This window comes from Hypanus sabinus, chromosome 17 (genome assembly GCF_030144855.1).
Source record: "Hypanus sabinus isolate sHypSab1 chromosome 17, sHypSab1.hap1, whole genome shotgun sequence".
NCBI lineage: Eukaryota > Metazoa > Chordata > Chondrichthyes > Myliobatiformes > Dasyatidae > Hypanus > Hypanus sabinus.
The window spans coordinates 73,890,102-73,912,054 of record NC_082722.1 but is presented as its reverse complement, the minus strand read 5'-3'; the positions used below and the strand labels follow the sequence as shown (position 1 = coordinate 73,912,054).

At 42.2% G+C, this 21,953-nt stretch overlaps 1 protein-coding gene across 1 annotated transcript in view; it reads left to right on the top strand.

Moving 5' to 3' along the window:
* Window positions 1-21,953, top strand: part of cdh8 (cadherin 8) — a 272,812-nt gene that overhangs the window by 163,200 nt on the left and 87,659 nt on the right. The window contains exon 5 of the mRNA XM_059992415.1: window positions 17,469-17,656. Coding sequence (XP_059848398.1) covers window positions 17,469-17,656 — 188 coding nt within the window. The remainder of the gene's footprint in view (window positions 1-17,468; window positions 17,657-21,953) is intronic.

Here is a 21,953-nt window from a genome sequence, read left to right as displayed (position 1 = left end):
AAATGGGTTTGCTGGCTATGCCAGAAGAACCTGCATTCCAAAGATAGAAAATGAAAGAAATTGGAAGAGAAATTCACAGCCCAGTCCTGTCCCACATCCAATAGACATATCAGCCAACAGGGTGAAGCCTTGGAAAAAGGGAGCAAAAATCTCAGCTGAAACTTTCTGTGGCACCTGAAAAAAAAAGGAAAAAAGATTGGAACAATCTTGATTTCTGGGCAGGATTGCAGAAATGGAAATTGTATCCAGACAATCAGATTTCTGAACCAATGTGAATAATCTCAGCTCTGAAGTCATTTACACAGTCTTTGGACTTGTTTTCAATGACTCTATAACTCTACAATTCATGTTCTCAATAATATTTGTCAATTGAAACATCTATCTATCTGAAGCAACACACACAACATGCTGGAGGAACTCAGCAGGTCAGGCAACATCTATGGAAATGAATAAAGAGTCGATGTTTCAGGGTAAGACCCTTCATCTGGACTGGGAAGGGAGGGAAAAGATATCTCTCTATCTATCTTTTAGTTTGCACAGTTTGTCTTCTTTTGCACATTGGTTGTTTGGAAATTTTTATTTGTAGTTTTTCATCGATGATATTGGATTCTTTTGGTCCACTGTGAATGCCTGCAAGAAAATGAACCTCAAGGTAGTATATACTGATGCGTATGTACTTTGATAATAAATTTACTTTGAACTTTGGGACAGGTATAGCCCCTTTGTCTGAATGGATGCTTCTTAAATAGAAAATAAAAATGATGGCCAGTGAAAATGAGAAACATGGAGCAGCAGAGAAGATATTGGAGGTTCTCATGGACCACATAAAAGATTGGAGATGTTGGAACTGGAGTGACACAAAATCTTGAAAGTATAAACCTTCAGGCTCAAAAACAGCTTCTATCCTGTTTTAATACATTTGAATGGATCTCCTGTATAATAAAGGTGATCTCTTGACCTCACATCTACCTCATGATGACCCTTGCACTTAATTTTTCTAGGACTCATGTTGATGAACAACACCTCATTTTTCCACTCAAGTTGCCTCCAACCTACTGTGAACATAGATTTCTCTAACAACTTGTTCTTCTCCCTTTTTTACATTCTCCATACTGGTTCCCCTCTCACTCCTTCTCTTTTCCTCATCTGTCTGTATCCTCCCTCTGGTACTCCTCCTCCCTCCTCTTATTCTTCCTTCCATGGTCCACTGTCCACTTCTACTGGATTCATTCTTCCTCTAGCTTTAGCTACTTCACATCATCTCCCAGCTTTTCACGTTAACTATCTTTCTCTCCCACCCACCTCCAACCTTATCTAGTCTCACCTTGTTACCTATCAGCCTGTAATCTTTATTCTGCCCCCACCTTCTTATTCTGATTCTTCCCCTTCCTTTTGAGTCCTGATGTTAGTGTTAGTCATTTCAGAGGACCTGTCCTGTGTCCAGCACTTATGTGATATTATGAAGAAAGCACAGCAGTGCATCTACTTCCTTAGAAGTTTGCATGTCATCTAAAACTTTGACAAACTTCTATAGATGTGTGGTGGAGAGTATATTGACTGGTTGCATAGTGACCTGGCATGGAAACACCAAAGTCTACAAAAAGTAGCGGATTACAGCCGCATTCGTCATGAGTAAAGACACCACTGCCCCCCACCCATGAGCACACCAACACGCCGTGCTGTCACAGGAAAGCAGCATCCATCGTCAAGGATACCCACCATCCAGGACATACTCTCTTCTTACTGCTGCCATCAGGAAGAAGATACAGGAGCCTCAGGAGCTACACCACCAGATTCCGGAGCAGTTATTACCGGTATTGAATGGAAGGGAATGTCATGACATATTTCGCAACACATTCTGCTGATATTAAACCTGATTCTGGTCTGATTCTGATTCTGAATTTCACTCACCTTATCACTGAACTGTTCCCACTGAATTGGGCTTACTTTCAAGGACTTTTCGTCTCATATTCCTCATACTTATTGCTTATTTTTATCTTTATTATTATTTGTTTTTTCCTCTCTCTTCTATATGTATTTGAACAGTTTATTTTGCACATTGTTTGCTGTCTACCCTGTTGGGTGAGGGCTTTCATAGGTCTGTTGTGTTTCTTGTAGTTACTGTCATTGCCCAAAAGGAAATGAATCTCATGTTTGTATATGGTGACATATACGTAGTTTGAAAATAGATTAACTTTCAACTTTGAACTTTGAAACTTTGACTGTTTATTCCTCTCCATAGGTGCTGTCTGTATTGTGGTGTTTCTCCAGCATTTTGTGTTTATTGCACTGGATTTAAAGCATCCACAGAATCTTTTGCATTTGCAAAAGTCTTAGATATATACATACAGCTATGGCACCCAAAACTTCTGCACAGTATTGTATATGTCAGTGTGGGGTGGAGAGCGAGTTTATAAATTTGGTGGCAGTAAAGGATGTTGAGGGTGGCGAGGGTGGAGTGCCATGGGAGGAATGCAAGTCAGGTGACAGAAAAGGAGTGCTAGGGCAGCGGATGGTGCATGTGCAGATACACCCAGCCCTGACACACCAGGCGAGGTAACTTGATTGCAAACAATTGGTTTATCGACCATCATAGAACGTCTCTCTAGTGCTTCCTACTCCCTCCATTCTCCCTTCCCTTTTCCCAACCATAATTTCCCTGTCCCTTTCTGCTTCCCACTCTCAATCCACAATACAGTCCCATATTAGAATCAGGTTTATAATCACTAACATACGTCATGAAATTTATACTTTTTTGCAGCAACATTACAGTACAATACGTAAAATTACTACAGTATTGTGCAAAAGTCTTAAGCTCTCTAGCAGAGTACTATATGATTCTGTATCTTTTATTGGTTTTCCCTTGTACTACCTCAAATTACTTCTGCTAGGAACAACCTGTCTGGATGACAGTGTTTTTCACCATATCTCAGATCATATGACAACAATAAACCAATTACCAATGACCAATTCTGTACATGTTCTGACTTCTTGCGCTGTTATAATAAGGATCTAATGAAGAATTAAACAACAGGAAATTATTTTACATCTGGTTATCTGTCACCTTCCAGACTCAATGTTGAATTCTCCTCTGTTTGATAAATCATGGCACTATTTCTTCTTCTTCATCTTAGCCAATCATCCCAACTGAGGCATAGGCCACTGACAGCAACTCACCTGAGTCCTCTGTCCTGGGGCAGTCTTTCAAATTGTCCTCAGGTGTAGTCCATCTTTGGAGATCCTTCCTCTCCCAGGGATGAGGACTATTGGTGCTACTGTAGCTGTGGGTTTACACAGGATGGCATTTCTAGCCCTATGACCAACCCTCCTCCTTTTGCAGCTGGGCTTGAGACAGTTGGAATCGTGGAGTTTTGACTATTTCAGAACCAAACATTTTTGCTGTAGTGTTGCATGCATGTTTGCTCAATCTCTTTTCTTTTCTGCAACAGCACATCCCATCCTGTTATTATCAACAAATCACTCCTTATCAATCTGACCACCCCATTAGCTATTAATTCCCACAGCCAACCTGCCCTAAGCTATCACAGATATCCCCATTGTCCTACCAAATTCTCCACCCACATTCATTTTTGGGATTAGACAATGGTGAAAAGTGGTGTTCCCTAGGATCAGTGTTAGGACCAATGTTTATTTTTTTAATCAACATCAACAATCAAGCTACAATATCTGGAATAGTAGATGACACAAAACTCAGTTGTATTTTGAACTGAGAAAACAGAAAGTGATAGTTTGCAGTGAGATATATCAAAGGTTTCCAAGGTTTCAAAGGTACATTTAATATCAAAGAACTATATACAATATACATCCTGAAATTCTTTTCCTTCGCAACCATCTATGAGAAAAGAGGAGTGCCCCAAAGAATGAATGGCAATTAAATGTTAGACCCCAAAGTTCCCCCAGCTCCCCCTCCCTCACATAAGCAGCAGCAAAGCAATGACCCCCCCTCCCCACCAGCAAAAAATACATCGGTGCTCCCCACCGAGCACTCAAGTGTACAGCAAAGCATCAATAAGGACACAGACTTGCAGTACCCCAAAGACTACTCGTTCACCCGGTATTCAACATACCACAGGGTCTCTCTCTCCCTAATAAAGGAAAAAGAAGTGTCCCTGTTTCACAGCAAGAGGGGAGACATAACAAGCAATTTGCTGATTTACGATGTTAAAGGTCTATCACTTTTTCCAGGCTCGGTGCCCAAAGAACTCCGGTCTCTGGGCACACAGCCAGCAGCCAGCTCGCTGCTTTCTCCCACGACACACCAATTTCCTGTGGAGGCACCAACCACAAATCTGCCTGCCTCCAGAGCCATGAAATCCCGGATCTCTGAAGGCACGCTATTTTTCTAGGCAGCGTCCTTGGTGTATCGAATAGCGCCCAGTCATGAGACCCCGAGAGCAGGTCTCATTCCCGCACAAAACCAAAGTCATTGTGTAACTCCAGGTCAGGGTCTTCAAAAGAACCCTGAAAGGGGAAAACAGTAATATTAAGGATAGAAATAGAGAAGTTTCCAAAGATGTAAGCAAAGGAGTCGGCATTAGGCGCCATCATCCTCCAAAGCTCCACACATCTACATATCCCCATACTCTAGTAGTATTTCTGGCATACCACTAGTGTCTTCTAAAGTGAGGACTGTCACAAAATATTTATTCAGTTCATCAGCCTTTTCATTGTCCCGCATTATTATCTCTCCAGCGTCATTTTCCAGCATTCCAATATCCACTCTCACCTCACTAGTGCCCTTTATATCCTGAAAGATCTTGTTTTCCTATGCTTATTGATATATTTTGCTAACTTATGTTCATATTTCATCTTTTCTCTCCTTATGGTTTTTTTGTTACCTTCTGTTGTTTTCTTAAAGCTTCCCAATCATTTAACTTTGCACTAATCTTTGCTGTATTACATGCCCGTTCTTTTGCTGTTATTCTGACTTGAGTTCCCTTGTCAGCCACAGTTGCCTCACCCTGCCTTCAGAACATTTCTTCATCTTTTGGATGCATCTTTGCTGCACCTTCTGAATTGTCTCTCAAAAGCTGTTTTGCTATCATCCCTACTCATGTCCACTTCTAATCCACTCTGGCCTTCCTCCCTCATGCCTCTTTAATTCCCTTTACTCCTCTGTAATACTGATATGCCTGACTTTGGATTCTCCCTCTCAAGCTGCAGGGTGAATTCTATAATATTATGATCACTGCCATCCCAAAGGTTCCTTTACCTTAAGCTCCCTAATCAAATCTGCTTCTTTACAGAATAACCGGTTTGGAATTGCCTTTCCCCACGGACTTAACCACAACCTGCTTTGTAAAGCAATCTCATTGACATTCTACAAGTTCCCTCCCTTAGGATCCAGCACCATCTGATTCTCCCAATCACATATTTGCAATCTAAATCCCCCAATGTGTGGCCCAAGCATATCAGTGTGCTGGGATCCAGGTCCAAGAATGAGGAGCTACTCAGTGCTGGGGCAATTCAGTCACTGGTCCAGACAGACTGGGAAGCCTGATTGTCAGGACCAGAGGGTAGGGTTGGGCTGATTTCACTTGCTCTTCTGCGATGTTCATTCCTCTTTGGCCCTGAGGCTGTGAATTACTCCGGTGGCTGTCAGCTCTGTGGGTTTTGCAGCATTTTTGCCCCATTAGTATGATGAACTGAAATTGAGGCTTGGGCCTACTCTAGGATTCAATCTGGTTTGCATTCTGTTGCTTGCTCCTATTGTTCACATGATGTGTGTGTGTTTTTCGCTCTTTCTCGGTGCAGTGTTGTGGTCTTTTATTAAAATTGGGTCCTTTGGCTTTCTTGCTAAAACAAATCTCAGGGTGTAAAACTTGTACATTCTTTGACAATAAATGTACTCTGAATCTTTGAATCTTAAAGCAAATCTCTGGATGGTGGTATTTGGAAGAACTCAGCAGGTCAGGCAGCATCAAATGGACAGCCATTGTTTTAGATCACGATCTATCATCTGGAATGAGAGACACGGGGAAGTAGCCAGTTTGAGCCCTCCATAGGTCACGGTCAGCTATGGATATTGTATCCTAGCTGTTCAGATATGCAAGCCAGGACAATAGAATACGGAGAGCGAGCTGCTGCCCATATAACACGCTCCACCCCTCCATGCATTTGATGAACCCAAAGGAAGGGCAGAACTGATCCAATTTTGACACAAACAGAGTTGCAGGAGTTGACAGTCATTGCTGAACTAATGTAGGTGCGGTCAGGGTTTTCCTTCTCCCAGATGAGCAGCCAACCATGACCAACGAGTCCTATTTGCCAAAAGTGACTGGTTTTAAGGCACCAGTAACTCACCTTTGCCATTCTCCTGTCAGTAGAAGCAGTTCCTCCAGGCTTAGTAGCTAAGCCACACGTGAAAGCCAGGAGCTGGATTTGGTTGTCAGGGGCTATTTGAGATACACAACATTGGGAGCATTTAATAGGAAGTGGAAGCTTATTCCTACTACCTTCTCAGGCTATGACAATTTTAAGGAGCCCAGTACCAAGTAGCCAGTACAACATGGTGAAAGGCTAGAGCAAAAGCTCACCGGGCAATAGGGGGATCCAGGATAATAGGATAGGTGAGAGGGGAGAGGAAATGGTGACAGAAGCTGGGAGGTGATAGATGGATGGGACAAGGGATGAAGATGAAAGAATCTCATAGCAGAGGTATCAAGGGGGGATATGTGGATGGCAGATGGGAGTGGGAGGAGTGTGTGGATGATCCGTGCACCAAACGGCTTGAGTGTAGAGTAGGATTGGGGTCTCTCTATGCTTGCCTTGGGGGCAGTTGATGTTCTGGTATCCATGTGTGTATCCAGTCCAGGGGAACTCAGTCCATAATATCAGGCATAAATGTTTGTCCTCTTAAATTGTCTTCCTAATGAGTGAGGCTCATTAACAAAGTAAGGAGGCATGGGATCCAAGGATAATTTTTTTTGTGGATCCAGAATTGGCTTGACCGCAGAAGGCAAAGGGTGTTGTAATTGGTTTGTATTCTGCATGGAGGATGGTGACCACTGGTGATCTGCAGGAATCTGTTCTGCGATCCCTCCTCTTTGTGATTTTTATAAATGACCTGGATGAGGAAGGAGAAAGGTGTGTTAGTAAATTTGCTATTGATACAGAAATTGGGGCTGTTGGATAGTCAGAAGTTACAGCGGGATATCAATAGGATATAGAACTGGGCTGAGAAATGGTAGGTGGAGTTCAACCAAGTTAAGTGTGAATTTGTTCATTTCAGTAGATCAAATTTGAAGTCAGTATATAATATTATGGTAAGACTCTTGCCAGTGTGGAGGATCACCGAAATCTCAGGGTCCACGTCCATAGAATACTCAAAGCTGCTGTGCAGGTTGACAATGTTGTAAAGAAGGTGTTGCCCTTCATCAACCATGGGATTGAGTTCAAGAGTTGTGAGGCAATGTTATAGCTATATAAGACCTTAGTTAGACCCCACTTGGAGTACTGTGTTCAGTTCTGGTCACCTCATTACAGGAAGGATGTGGATGCTATAGAGAGCGTACAGAGGAGATTTACAAAGATGTTGCCTGGATTGGGGTAGGTTGAGTGAACTCAGCCTTTTTTCCTTGGAGCGACAGAGGATGAGAGGTACCTGTTAGAGGTGTATAGGATGATGAGAGGCATTGATCATGTAGATAGCAAGAGGCTTTTTCCCAGGCCTGAAATGGCTATCATGAGGGGGCATAGTTTTGAGGTGCTTGGAAGTAGGTACAAGGGGCAGTGGTGGTAGAAGCGGATATGATTGTGTCTTAGATGGGTACATGGAGCTTGGAAAAATAAAAGGCTAGTGGCAGGGAAATTCTAGGTAGCTTCTAGAGTAGGTTATGTAACACTTGCCCAACAGGCTGGTATATGGCTAGGGGGAAAATTTCCAGCCACTCTCCAACCCCGCCCCCGTATACGCAGGTGCTGTGGGAATCAAGTTAATGCCACGTCGCACACACAATATCAAACTCACACCAGATACCATTATAGAATATACTTTAAAGATTTTATTAAAACTAAATGAGTACTAACAATACAGTATATATGAAGGAAAAGAAAATAAAGTAAAAGGCGCCAAACTTATCAGAGTTCAGTCAGTTTAGTGCACATCGTTGGAGCTCAACCATCGAACCGTTCGACCCTCATCGCTTTCCTCCGACCTCCATGTCCTTGCACCTGGGACCACCCTGGTGGTCGACCGAGCAGTGCAGCACACGTCCACCTTCTTTGGCATCTTCTTCCCTGGTCCCGAAAAGACCATGAAAACCCCGCTCCCAGACCCACAAGACAAAATAACATTCCCCCATTGGTTAACAAATGAATACAATCCCTGTTATCAGCAATTCTAAAGCTAAACAAACTGCTAGAAGCTTCGAGAATGCTCTGCAAGAAACACTCTCTCACCAGTTAGCATAACAAAGAAGCAAGTTTACTTTTACCCACAAAGAAACCATTTTGATTAACATACGCAGTATAGTTACATGGCAGGCAGAACATTGTGGGCGGAAGGGCCTGTAATGTGCTGTAGATTTTCTATATCCTACGTTCTGTGCTCTAAATTAAAATAAATATCTAAAGACAAGTGTAACGCACACACAATGTGCTGAAGGAACCCAGCAAGTCAGGCAACATTAATAAGATTAAATAAAGAATTGATGGGTCAGGGCTGAGACCCTTGACCGGGACAGGAAAGGAAGGGGGAAGATGCCAGAATAAAAAAGTAGTGAGAGGAGAAGGAAGAGAAGCTAGAAGGTGATAGGTGAAGCCAGGTGGGTGGGGAAGAGAGTGAAATGAAGTGAGAAGCTGGGAGGTGACAGGTGATAAGGGTAAAGGGCTGGAGAAGAAGGAATTTCTAGCATCTGCACAGATGCTAATCAGGACCTTGGCCCAAAACATCAACAGTTTATTTCTTCCCATACATGCTGCCTGACCTGCTGAGTTCCTCCAGCTGTTTGTGTGTGTTACTCAAAGTAATTACCTTGCTGGCAACTACAGTCAGCTCGGGAAATTTACTGCTTAAGTGATGGAAATTCTACTCTTTAGAGTAGGTAAAGACTTTAATAGCCTCTCTAAATTATGGATCAGTATATGTCTTGCTTTCTCCTCAACAGTTTTGTTTTATTTCATTTATTTCCCAGGATGTGGGTGTTGCTGGCAAAGCCAGCACTTATTACTCATCCATCACTGCCCTGTAGACTCTCTTTCACAGACTCTTTACAACTCATGTCCACAGTATTTCTTCTTATTTGTTCATTTTGTCTACCCTTGCACATTGGTTTCTTATAAGTCTTTGTCTGTTTATGCATTTGTGGTGTAAGAGTGGAATGAAGTGGTGGATATGCACTCAAATACAACACTGGATACCTGAATGAGAGAGTTATCGAGGGCTTTCATCCTGCTACAGGTGGATGGGACTAGGCAGAAAAGACAGATCGGTGTGGATTAGATAGGCTGAGGGACATTTTTCAGTGTTGACTTTGTGACTCTCATATTACATGCAGTCAGTGGCTACATTTTTGGATACTTCCTGTACCGAGTAAGGTGGCCACTGAGTGTATGTTTATGCTCTTCAGCTCTTGTTCCCCATCCTCCTCAAGGCTTGACACGTTGTGCATTCAGAGATGCTGTTCTGAACACTGCTGTTGTAAGGCATGCTTGTTCGAGTTAGTCACCTTCCTGTCAGCTTAAACTCGCCTGGCCATTCTCCTCTGACCTCTCTCACTTACAAGGCATTCTCACACACAGAACTGTCGCTCACGGGATAATTTTTGGTTTTCGCACCATTCTCTGTAAACCCTAAAGCAACAGTTCCCAACCAGGGGCCAACGCCATAAAAAATGTTAGGAACCCCTGCTCTGGAGATGGCTGTATGTGAAAATCACAGGAAATCAGCTGTTTCTGAGATACTCAAACCACCCTGTCAGGCACCAACAATTATTCGATGGTCAACGTCACTTATATCACATTCCTTTCCCATTCTGATTTGAGCTGAACAACAGAAACTCTTGAGCACTTAGTTTTTATTTCATTGTTAAAAAAATGTCGAGTAGGCCCTTCTGGCGCTTCGAGCCATGCCAGCCAGCAATCCTCCAATTTAATCCCCGCTTAATCACAGGACAATTTTTACAATGACCTACCAACTGGTACATCTTTGGACTGTGGAAGGAAACTAGAGCACCTTCTGGTCACGGGTAGAATGTACAAACTCCTTACAGGCAGCAATGAGAATTCACCTGGGTCACCTGTACAATAAAGCACTGTGCTAACCTCTTATGCTAACATGCATTGTGTTGTTGCCACATGATTGACTGATTAAATATTAGTATTACTGAGCAGACGTAGAGGTATACATAATAAGGTGGCAACTGAGTGTATGCCACATGCATCACAGGTAGTTCAGAATCCATCACGTTATGAGGAGAGAAGTCTAGACTGTGATTGTTTTCTCTGGAGCAAAAGAGACTGAGGAGAGATTTATCAGAATTATAATCAGAATCAGGTTTATTATCACTGGCATGTGACGTGAAATTTGTTAACTTGGCAGCAGCAGTTCAAAACAATACATAATAGAGAAAAAAAAACAAAAATAAAATAATAATAGTTTGTAAATAAGTAAATCAATTACGGTATATGTATATTGAATAGATTAAAAATCGTGCAAGTAACAGAAATACTATATATTAAAAACAAGTGAGGTAGTGTCCAAGGATTCAATGTCCGTTTAGGAATCCAATGGCGGAGGGGAAGAAGCTGTTCCTGAATCATTGATTGTGTGCCTTTAGGCTTCTGTACCTCTTACTTGATGGTAACAGTGAGAAAAGGGCATGCCCTCAGTGCTGGAGGTCCTTACTAATACCTTTCTAAGACACCACTTCTTGAAGATGTCCTGGGTACTTTGTAGGCTAGTACCCAAGGTGGAGCTGACTAAATTTATGACTGTCTACAGCTTCTTTCAGTTCTGTGCAGTAGCCTCCCCATACCAAACAGATGTAACCTGTCAGAATGCTCTCCATGGTTCATCTATAGAAGTTTTTGAGTGTATTTGTTGACATGCCAAATCTCTTCAAACTCCTAATCAAGTTTAGCCACCGTCTTGCCTTCCTTATAACTGCATTGATGTCAGGATCAGGTTAGATCCTCAAAGATCTTGACACGCAGAAACTTGAAACTGCTCACTCTCTCCACTTCTGATCCCTCTATGAGGATTGGTATGTGTCCCACAATCAGCTCTTTCGTCTTACTGACATTAAGTGCTAAGTTGTTGCTGCTACACCACCCCACTAGTTGGTATATCTCACTCTCTCTCGTCACCACCTGAGATTCTACCACCAATGGTTGTATCGTCAACAAACTTATAGATTGTTTTTGAAATATGCCTGGCCACACAGTCATGAATATATGGAGATTAGAGCAGTCGGCTAAGTACACACCCTTGAGGTGTATATCAGCAAAGAGGAGATGCTATGAACAATCCGCACAGACTGTGGTTTTCCAGTTAAGAAGTCAAGGATCCTATTGTGAAGGGAGGTACAGATGCCCAGATTCTGCAACTTATTAATCACGATTGTGGGAATGATGGTATTAAATGCTGAGCTATAGTCGATGAACAGCATCCTGACACAGGTATTTGTGTTGTCTAGGTGATCTAAAGCCGTGTGAAGAGCCATTGAGATTGCACCTGCTGTTGACCTATTGTGGCGGAAGGCAAATTGCAATGGGTCCAGGGCCTTGCTGAATAGTCTGGTCTGGTCCAAAATTTCTGAGTGAATTATGCAAGATGAAGAGAATGACCAGTTTTCCTTTGTAGTGAGGGCAGTAATGAGAGAGAAAGGTTTGCTTTAATCTAAGGATTGGAGATGAGTTTAGGATATTTGTTCAAACCATGGACAGTGGGGGCTTGGTGTTCATTGTCTGAAAGAGGCTGCAGAAAGAATCCTCATCACTTTTTGGGATATATATTGTATATGTTTTTTTGACATTAAATACAGGTATGTGTTGCTTAACATCCACGATACATTCTGTGAAATCGGATGTTATGTGATCTGAACGTTGTGTGAACACCATATTATATACTTAGCAAACCTATATGGAGTACTGTAGTGTACCTGTATTGACTAACTAGCCAAGAACTTACACTAAAACAGTATACTGTACACTATAATACATACATACACTATAATTTTTTTATTTCATTTTAAACTTTTTAATTTATTTTTCACTTTTTAAACTGCTGCTATCACTAGGAGTGGTTTTGCTGCATTTGGAAGCCGTGATGCTCTTTATGGTAATACTTTCAAAAGAAAATTAAACAGAGAGGTAACACTACTACACTCAAGAGACACGCAATACACAAGATTGGTTACGTCCGCTACGTCACATTCTCCAACCGGGACTACAGACGGATATGCGATCGGATGTTGTCCAAATGGACATTAAGTGGCGCACACCTTTATACCTATTGCAACTTACTGAAACATTCCAAGGTACACTGAGAGCTGTGATCCTCCACACCACAGATCAGAAGCTAACTGGCACAATGTATCTACTCTACTGTTGAAGAATCCTGCTGAAGGGCCTCAGCATAAAATGGTGATTATTTATTCCCCTCCATAGATACTATCTGGCCTGCTGAGCTCTTACAGCATTTTGTGTGTATTGCTCAGGATTTCCAGTAACTGCAGAATCTCTTATATTTATAATCTGGTCCACTGTACGTTAGTAGGGCTTGATGGACAAACAGTCTCATAAATATCTATAATTCATCAATTATGTCCTGACCATATTGATCACAGTCTGGCACAGGAACTGACCAAAAACACCCTACAAAGGATAGCTGAGTGGTTCACTGGGGTCTGGCTTCCACCCATCTGAGATATTTATTAGGAGCATTGCATATACAAGGTCCTTAGTATGGTTAAGGATTCTTCCCATCCATTCCACAATCTTTTTGTCCACCTACCATCTGGAAGGAGGTCCACAGCATTAGGATGAAGACTGTCAGGATGGGAAACAGAGTCTTCCCCCAGGCTTCTCCCCCCTTGTGTTGTAATTGCACCTTAATATTTGTTAATTTGTTTGTGGTAATATTATCTTGGAGTTATATGTACTGTGTTGTGCACAGTGATCCCCAGGAACATAGTTTCATTTGTCAGTATACATGTTCGGTTGAATGACAATAAACTTCAACTTGGACTTTAATTGCTGGGAGTTCAGCTCACATAGACTACACTGAATGGCCATGGTGCACCTCTTTTGCTGAATGACCTGGGTGAGCCTAATTAGCTTTGCCCACAACTGGTAGTTTAACCCCTTCCATTAGTTTGATATCATGTTTATTTGGTTGCTTGAATACAAAAATATACTGTAAAATCCCAAGCTGCTGTGGTGAGATTCAGCTATACTTGGATAGATCTGTACTCTAATCCTTTGAACACTAAAACAACGTAACCACGAGGTATTAGATGGGGTTATCAAAACCCTCCATGAGATGAAATGCCTCTGAGAGCGACATCTCTGAATGTTGACCCAGTCGATACTGGCTTCTTCAATGGTTAGATATACTTAACAACAGTAGAGCTATAAATCAGTACAGCACAGAAACAGGTCCTTCAGCCAATCTGGCACATACCAAACTGTTATTTTGTCTAGTCCCAGCAAAACTGACCTGGAACATAGCCCTCTCTATCCTCCCAGCCATGCACTTATCCAAATTTCTCTTAACAGTTCTGATCAAAATCACAACCATTACTTCCACTCTCAGATCATACCACACTTTCACTCCTTACTGAGTAAAGAACTTCCTGCTCAGGTTTCCCTCAAATATTTCACCTTTTATCCTTAACATATGACCTCCAATCCTAGTCTTGCCCAAGCTGAATGGAAAAGACTGCTTGTATTTATCCTATCAATACCCCTTTTATGTTTTGGCACATGGACAAATGGTTAAGGCATTCGTCTAGTTATCTAAAGGTCGTTAGTTCGAACCTTGGCTGAGGCTTGCATGTGCGTCCTTGAGCAAGGCACTTAACCACACATTGCTCTGCGACGAAACCGGTGCCAAGTTGTATGGGTTCTAATGCCCTTCCCTTGGACAACATCGGTGGCATGGAGAGGGGAGTCTTGCAGCTTGGGCAACTGCCGGTCTTCCATAAAAAAAAATCTTGCCCAGGCTTGTGCCCTGGAAACTTTCCAAGGTGCAAATCCATGGTCTATCGAGACTAACGGAGGCCTACGTACATACCCCTTTTACCACTCTCAAGACTCCCGTCATTCTCCTATGTCCCTGTCAATAAAATCCTAACCCATTCAACATATCGAACCAGCTATAAATTTCATTAGAAACATAGAAAACCTACAGCGCAATATAGGCCCTTCAGCCCACAATGCTGTAACGAGCATGTCCTTACCTTAGAAATGACCTCGGGTTACCCACAGCCTTATGTTTTTCTAAGCTCCATGTAACTGTCCAGGAGTCTCTTAAAATACCCTATCATATCCGGCTCCACCACCATCACTGGCAGACCATTCCACGCACTCACCACTCTCTGCGTAAAAAACTTACCCCTGACATCTCCTCTGTGCCTACTTCCAAGCAACTTAAAACTATGTCCTTTTGTGGCAACCATTTCAGCCCTGGGAAAAAGGCTCTGACCACCCACATGAACAATGCCTCTCATCATCTTATACACGCTCTATCAGGCCACCTCTCATCCTCCATCACTCCAAGGAGAAAAGGCCAAGTTCACTCAACCTATTCTCATAAAGCATGCTCCCCAATCCAGGCAACATCCTTGTAAATCTCCTCTGCACCCTTTTTATAGTTTCTACATCCTTCCGGTACTGAGAAGACCATAAATGAGCACAGTACTCCAACTGGGGTCTGAACAGGGTCCTTTATAGCTCTAACATTACCTCTCGACTCTTGAACTCAATCCCATGGTTGACAAAGGCCAATACACTGTATGCCTTCTTAACCACACAGTCAACCTGCACAGCAGCTTTGGGTCCTCTGAACTCAGACCCCAAAATCCCTCTGATCCTCCAACACTGCCAAGAGTCTCACCAGTAATACTATATTCTGCCATCATACTTGACCTACCAAAATGAATCAACTCACACTTATCTGTGTTGAGCTCCATCTGCCACTTCTCAGCCCAGTTTTGCATCCTATCAATGTCTGGCTGTAGCCTCTGACAGCCCTCCACACTATCCACAACAGCCCCAACCTCTGTGTCATCAGCAAATTTACTAACCCATCCCTCCACTTCCACATCCAGGTCATTTATAAAAATTACCAAAAGAAGGGGTCCCAGGACAGATCCCTGAGGCACACCACTGGTCACCAACCTCCATGTCTCCAACCACTGTGTGCAAGCCTGTTCTGGATCCACAAAGCAATGTCCCCTTGGATTCCATGCCTCCTTACTTTCTCAATAAGCCTTGCATTGGGTACCTTATCAAACGCCTTGCTGAAATCCATATACACTACATCTACTTCTCTACCTTCATCAATGTGTTTAGTCTGATCCTCAAAAAATTCAATCAGGCTCATAAGGCATGACCTGCCTTTGACAAAGCCATGCTGACTATTTCTAATCATATCATATCTCTCCAAATGTCCATAAATCCTGCCTCGCAGGATCTTCTCCATCAACTTACCCACCACCGAAGTTAGACTCACTGGTCTATAATTTCCTGAGTTATCTCTACTCCCTTTCTTGAATAATGGAACAACATCTGCAAACCTCCCATCTTCTGGAACCCACTGATGTTTCAAAGATGATCGCTAGAGGCTCAGCAATCTCCTCCCTCACTTCCCACAGTAGGAGTTTGAAGAGATTTGGTTTGTCAACTAGAACATTCAAAAACTTCTACAAATTTACCGTGGAGAGCATTCTGACTGGCTGCATCACTGTGTGTTATGGTAGTGGTCCATAGGATACAACACAATCTTTTAAGAGCCTTTAGGTAGGTACATGGAGCTTAGAAAAGTAAAGAGCTATGCGCTAGGTAAATTCTAGGCAGCTTCTAGAGTAGGTTGCATGCACGACACAACTTGGTGGGCCAAAGGGCCTGTAATCTGCTGTAGATTTCCATCTTCTATGTTCTATGAGATTCTACAGGTGCTGGAATTCCAAAGCAATACACACAAAATGCTGGTGGAACTCAGCAGATCAGACAGCACCTATGGAGGGGAATAAGCAGTCAATATTTCATGCTGAGACCCTAATGACGAGTCCTAATGAAGGATTAGCTGTTTATTCCCCTCCATAGATGCTACATGACCTGCTGTACTCTTTCAATCATACTGATATCTTTCTTTAGGTACTGTAGTATAGATCAGAAAAAAAAATTCAAAATTCAAAATAAATTTATTATCAAAAAAAATATATGATACCATATAGTACCTTGGGATTTTTCTTGCTGTCATTCACAATAGGTACAAAGAAACAGAATAATATTAATGAAAAAGTACACACAAAAATGGATGACCAATGTGCAAAAGAAGATAACCTGGGCAAATACTGGAAAATAAAACAAATAATAATCATTAAATTGATGTGGTAAATAATAATGAGAATATGAGTTGTAGAATCCTTGAAAGTGAATCCATGCGCTGTGGAATCTGTTTGGTGTTGAGTTGAATAAAGTTTTTCATGCTGGTTTGAGTATTGTGAGCTGTTTTGGGCCTCCTATCTAAGAAAGGATGTAATGACTTTGGAGGAGGTTCAAAGGATGTTCATGAAAATGGTTTTAGGATTGAATGTTTTATCATATGAGGAGTGTTTGATAGCTCTGCGCATCTACTCATTGGAATTCACAGGGATAAGGAATGACCTAACTGAAACCCATATAGTGTTGAAAGGACTTGATGGAGTGGAGGTGTAGAGGATGTTTCCTCTGGTGGGGAAGTGCAAGACCAGAGGAGATGCATCCTCTGAATAGAGATGAGGAGGAATTTCTTTATTTAGAGAGTGGTGAATTTTTGGACTTCATTGCCACAAGTGTCATTGGAGGCCAAATCATTGGGCATATTGAAGGTGGTTCTTGATTAGACCGGGCATGAAGAGTTACAGGGAGAAGGCAAGAGATTGGGGCTGAGAGGGAAATGGATTAGCCATAATGAATTGGTAGGACAGACTCAATGTGCCAAATGGCCTAAATGCTACTCCTATATCTTATAGTCTTATGGTCTATTGTTCAGGAGGCTGATGGTTGATGGTTATAACTATTTCTGAACCTAGAGAAGTGGGATCTTAGACTCCTATACCTCCTGGCTGATAGGATAATGTGTCATATTGATTCAAAAATAGCAAAGGATAAAATCTAATGCCTATAAGCCGTTGATCGGTGAATTTTGTGACAACAGCCTCGATATTTAGTATCTTCAATATCCTGCTCGGAGAAATTCTGATTGAAGACACTGATTATATTTGTTTCTTTGCTTTAAGGTCTCTACCACCTGTCCGTGCTAGAGAACATGCCGGTTGGAGAGGTCGCTGGAAGAGTCAAGGCAAATGATCGGGATGTGGGACAGAATGCCAGGTCTTTGTACGAGATCATCGATGGAGATGGCATGGATGTGTTTGAAATCACCACAGACTCCCAGACCCAGGAGGGAATTATCACTCTTAAAAAAGTATGCTAATTATATTCCCTTGAATCTTACACTGCAATCCTGTTCTAAGTATTAACAATGTGACAGAAATAGATTGGGAGTATTTCAGAGCTTCAAGGAACAATTCAATATTTCTTTCTCATAGTACTTAAGTATGTAAGAGTCAGAATCAGATTTAATATCACCTGCTTATATTGTGAAATCTGTTAACTTTGCGGCAGCAGTGCAATGCATTGGATAAATTGATAAAAGGCTGTGTATTACTATATACATACAATAGTTAAGTGAAATAAGTAAAAATAGAAATAAAAAACAGTGAAGTAGTGTTCATAAATTCAATATCCATTCAGAAATCAGATGGCAGAGGGGAAGAAGCTGTTTCCTGAATCACTGAGTATGTGCCTTCAGGCTTCAGAACCTCCTTCCTGATGGTAACAATGAGAACAAGGCACGACCTGGGAGATAAGGTTCCTTAAGGATGTACGCCACCTTTTTGAGGCATCAGTCCTTGAAGATGTCTTGGATACTATGTAGACTAGTGCCCATGATGGAGCTGATTAATTTTACAACTCTCTGCAGCATACAATTACAAAGAACGGGAGTTCATCCTGCCCTCAGGGCCAGCCCGGCCCTTTATCAAGGTCATTTAGGGTGAAAACAAATATAAAAAGCACCCTGTACACAAATTGCAGAAGATAAACATGCAGATATGGACAAATTGGAAGAAAAAATGCCTCCCTTTATTGCATACAGATTTTAGTATAAAAATGTCTATACAATCCAAATTAGGTGTATTATCAGCTGCACTAGAGATTTTGCAGATGCTGGAAACCCAGAGTAAATCACAGAAAATGCTGGAAGGACACAGTAAATCAGGTAGCTTCAATGGAGGGGAATAAGAAGTCGACGTTTTGGGCTGAGACACTTCATCAGGACTGGAAAAGAAAGGGGGAAGAAGCCAGAACAAGAAATTGGAAAGAGGGGATGGAGTACAAGCTAGAAGACAATAGGTAAAAGTCTGGGTGAACACATGGCTGAAGAGCAGCAGAGGTCACAGAGGGGAAGCAGTGAGATAGGGTCTTACTGATCTGCTGAAGAGAAGATTTAAACTTCTTCATGGTAGGCATCCCTCGAAGAAACTTCACAGTGGAGCAGTAAATCATAAGCACAAGAGGTTCTGCAAGTGGTGGAAATCCAGAGCAGCTCACACAAAAGGCTGGAGGGTCTTGGCCCAAAATATCAGCTGTTTCTTCTTCTTCATAGTTGTTGCCTGATGTGCTGTGTTCCTTAATCACTTTGTGTGTGTGTTGCACTGGATTTTCGGCATCTGCATAATCTTTTGTATTAACAATTACTTACCTACTCTCACAGTCACGGCTTGAACCACTGCATCCCTTCAGGAGAATCTTTGTTGCTCCAAACCCTTTAATAGTTATATTTTAATGAGGCCTCTCTCAGTTCTGTAAAACTTTAGAACCGTGCAGGCCCAGGCCATTTGCCTCATGAGGTTTATGGTGAACACAATGCTGAATTAAATCAGAGTCAGAATTAGGTTTATTATCACTGACTTATTTCATAAAATGTGGTGTTTTATAGTGTAAGTACAGTGGAAGGCATAAAAATTATTATAGAATTTTTATGTCTTCAAGGAATGTGTGTGTTCTCCTCGGGTGCTCTGGTTTCCTTCCATAGTCCAAAGATGTACCAGGTAGGTTAACTGGTCATTGTAAGTTGTCTGGTGATCAAGTTAGAGTTAATGGGGATTGTGGTTGGCTGGTGGCGCAGTGACATCAGCGTCGGACTCTAGAACGGAGATTCCCAGGTTCGAATCCAGTCGGGCCGTTCCCGAGTATCCTTTGCATCTGTGCTGGGTTGAGTGTTGAGATCGCAACTCAGCCTTGTAAAATAAAGAAAATACTGTGGAATGTCTGTGTGAGGAGTGGCGCGCCACACAGTGTTTCGTTCCGAGCCTTGTAAGGCATGAAAATACCCGACACTGGCCTCTCAGGCCTGAGTCAACGTCATCATCGTTGGGGGTTGCTGGGCAGCCGAGCTCAACAGGCTGGAAGGGCTAACTCCATGCCATAAAAAAGGTTTCAAAGGTACATTTCATGTCAAAGATGTGTATACAATATACATCCTGAAATTCTTTTTCTTCATAACCATCCATGAAAACAGAGGAGTGCCCCAAAGAAACAGTTAAATATTAGAACCCCAAAGCTCCCCCTCCAGCTCCCCACTCCCATGCAGAAGCAGCAGCAGAACAATGACCCCCCCTCCCCCACCGAACACGCGAATGTGCAGCAAAACAACAATAACAACGCAATACCCCAAGGACTACTCGTTCACCCATAATTCGACATAGCACAGGCTCTCTCTTTCTCACTAAGGGAAAAAGAGATGTCCTCGTTTCACAGCAAGAGGGGAGATATAACAAACAATTTGCTGATTTACGATGCTAAAATTCTGTTGCGTCACATTTTCCGAGATCTGTGCCCAAGCAACTCAGGTCTCTGGGCACAGAGCTAGTAGCCAGCTTGCTGTTTTCAATCTTCTATCTCCCACAACACACCGATTTCCTGCGGAGGCACCAACCTCAAGTCTGCCGGCTTCCAGAGCCACAAATTCTTGGAATCCTGAAAGCATGCTAGTCTAAACTAGGCCTCGTCCTTGGTATACCAAATAGCAGCCAGTCGTGAGGCCCCGAGAGAGGATCCCATTCCCACAAAGAACCAAAGTCACTGTTTAACTCCAGGTCAGGGTCTTCAAAAGAACCCTGAAAGGGAAAATAGGGATAGTAAAGATAGAAATAGAGCTGTTTATGAAGGTGCAAATAAAGGACTTGGCATTAGGCACTATCGTCCTCCTAAGCTAAATAAATAAATAAAATCCCTGGTTCTAAACTGGTGAACCTTCACAGAACCAAATTACAATCCTTGCCTTGTCAATCTGAAACACGATGTGAAAAGCGACCCCTTAAGAAATCTATCAAAACAACTGACTAAACCAAGATCATATTTACCTTCTTATCCCATGCTGTGAATCACCTTCCAATGGGAATCGAGAAAGGGATATTGTCTGCTTATTTTGAAATGTGGACTTTTGGCTCAGTCTTCTGGCACCTTTGTATACTTATCCAATCAATACTTCCATAGTCTCATATTATATTTAGTCTTTAATTATTTATCTGCTTTTGGTTTGAACATTACTTCCTCCACTGCCTATTCATAAAGGATGAGTTCTTTGGACAGAAGAAGTGAAAATCAAAGGAAGGGGACTTCAGAGGTTAGAACCATCAGAAAGCTCAGAAAATGTCCCAAGTGCACTTGGAATATTGTGAGCAGATTTTTTCCCCTTATTGAAACAAAGACATGCTGGCATTCCAGGGAACCTTCCAGAGGAGGTTCACATGAACAATCCCGGGAATAAAAGTGTTAATGTATGAGGAGCATTTGATGCATCTGGCTCTGTTGTCACTGCAAGTTTGAAGAATTATGGAGGAATCTCATTGAAACCTGTTGAATAGTGAATGGCTTCAATGGAGTGAACATGTTTCCTATAGTGAGGGTGTCTAGGACCAGAGGGTACAAACTCAGAACAGAAGGATGTCCCTTTAGAACAGGCATGAGGAGGAATTGCTTAAGCCAGCTGGTGATGAATCTGTGGAATTCAATGACAAGTCCTTGAGTATATTTAAAGCAGTGATTGATAGGTCCTTATTAAAAGTTATGGGTAGAAGGCAGGATCTCCACAGCTTCCTTATGAGGTATAGCTGCTGGCTTGCCTTCTTTGTGATTGAGTCAATATGGTGGGCCCACAGTATGTCCTCTGAGATTCAGTGAGTGGTGGATTCAGTTGGAGCATGAGGGGCAACTTCTTCACTCAGAGGTTTGTAAGAATGTGGAAAGAGCTGCCAATGCAAATGGTGCCTGTGAGCTCGATTTTGACATTTAAGAGAAGTTTAGATAGGTACATGGGTGGTGGGGGTAAGTACCACTATGGTCTCGGTGCATTTCGATGAGAGTAGTCAATTTAAATGGTTTGGCATGGACTAGATGGGCCAAAGGGCCTCTTTCTGTGCTGTACTTTTCTATGACTCTACGTTGACATGAAGGAACTTGACTGCTCACTCTTTCCACTGCTGGCCTAAGTGGGGAGATATCTTGGATAGGTTAAAACCAAGAGCTTGAGGATTGGCATTTAAAATGTTACCCGGTCAATGAGTGGATGACAACCTTCAGAGAGGAAGAACTCAGACAGAAGAATGTTGGAACGACTGGAATACAACGTTATGATGGATTTGTCATCTACTCCCAGA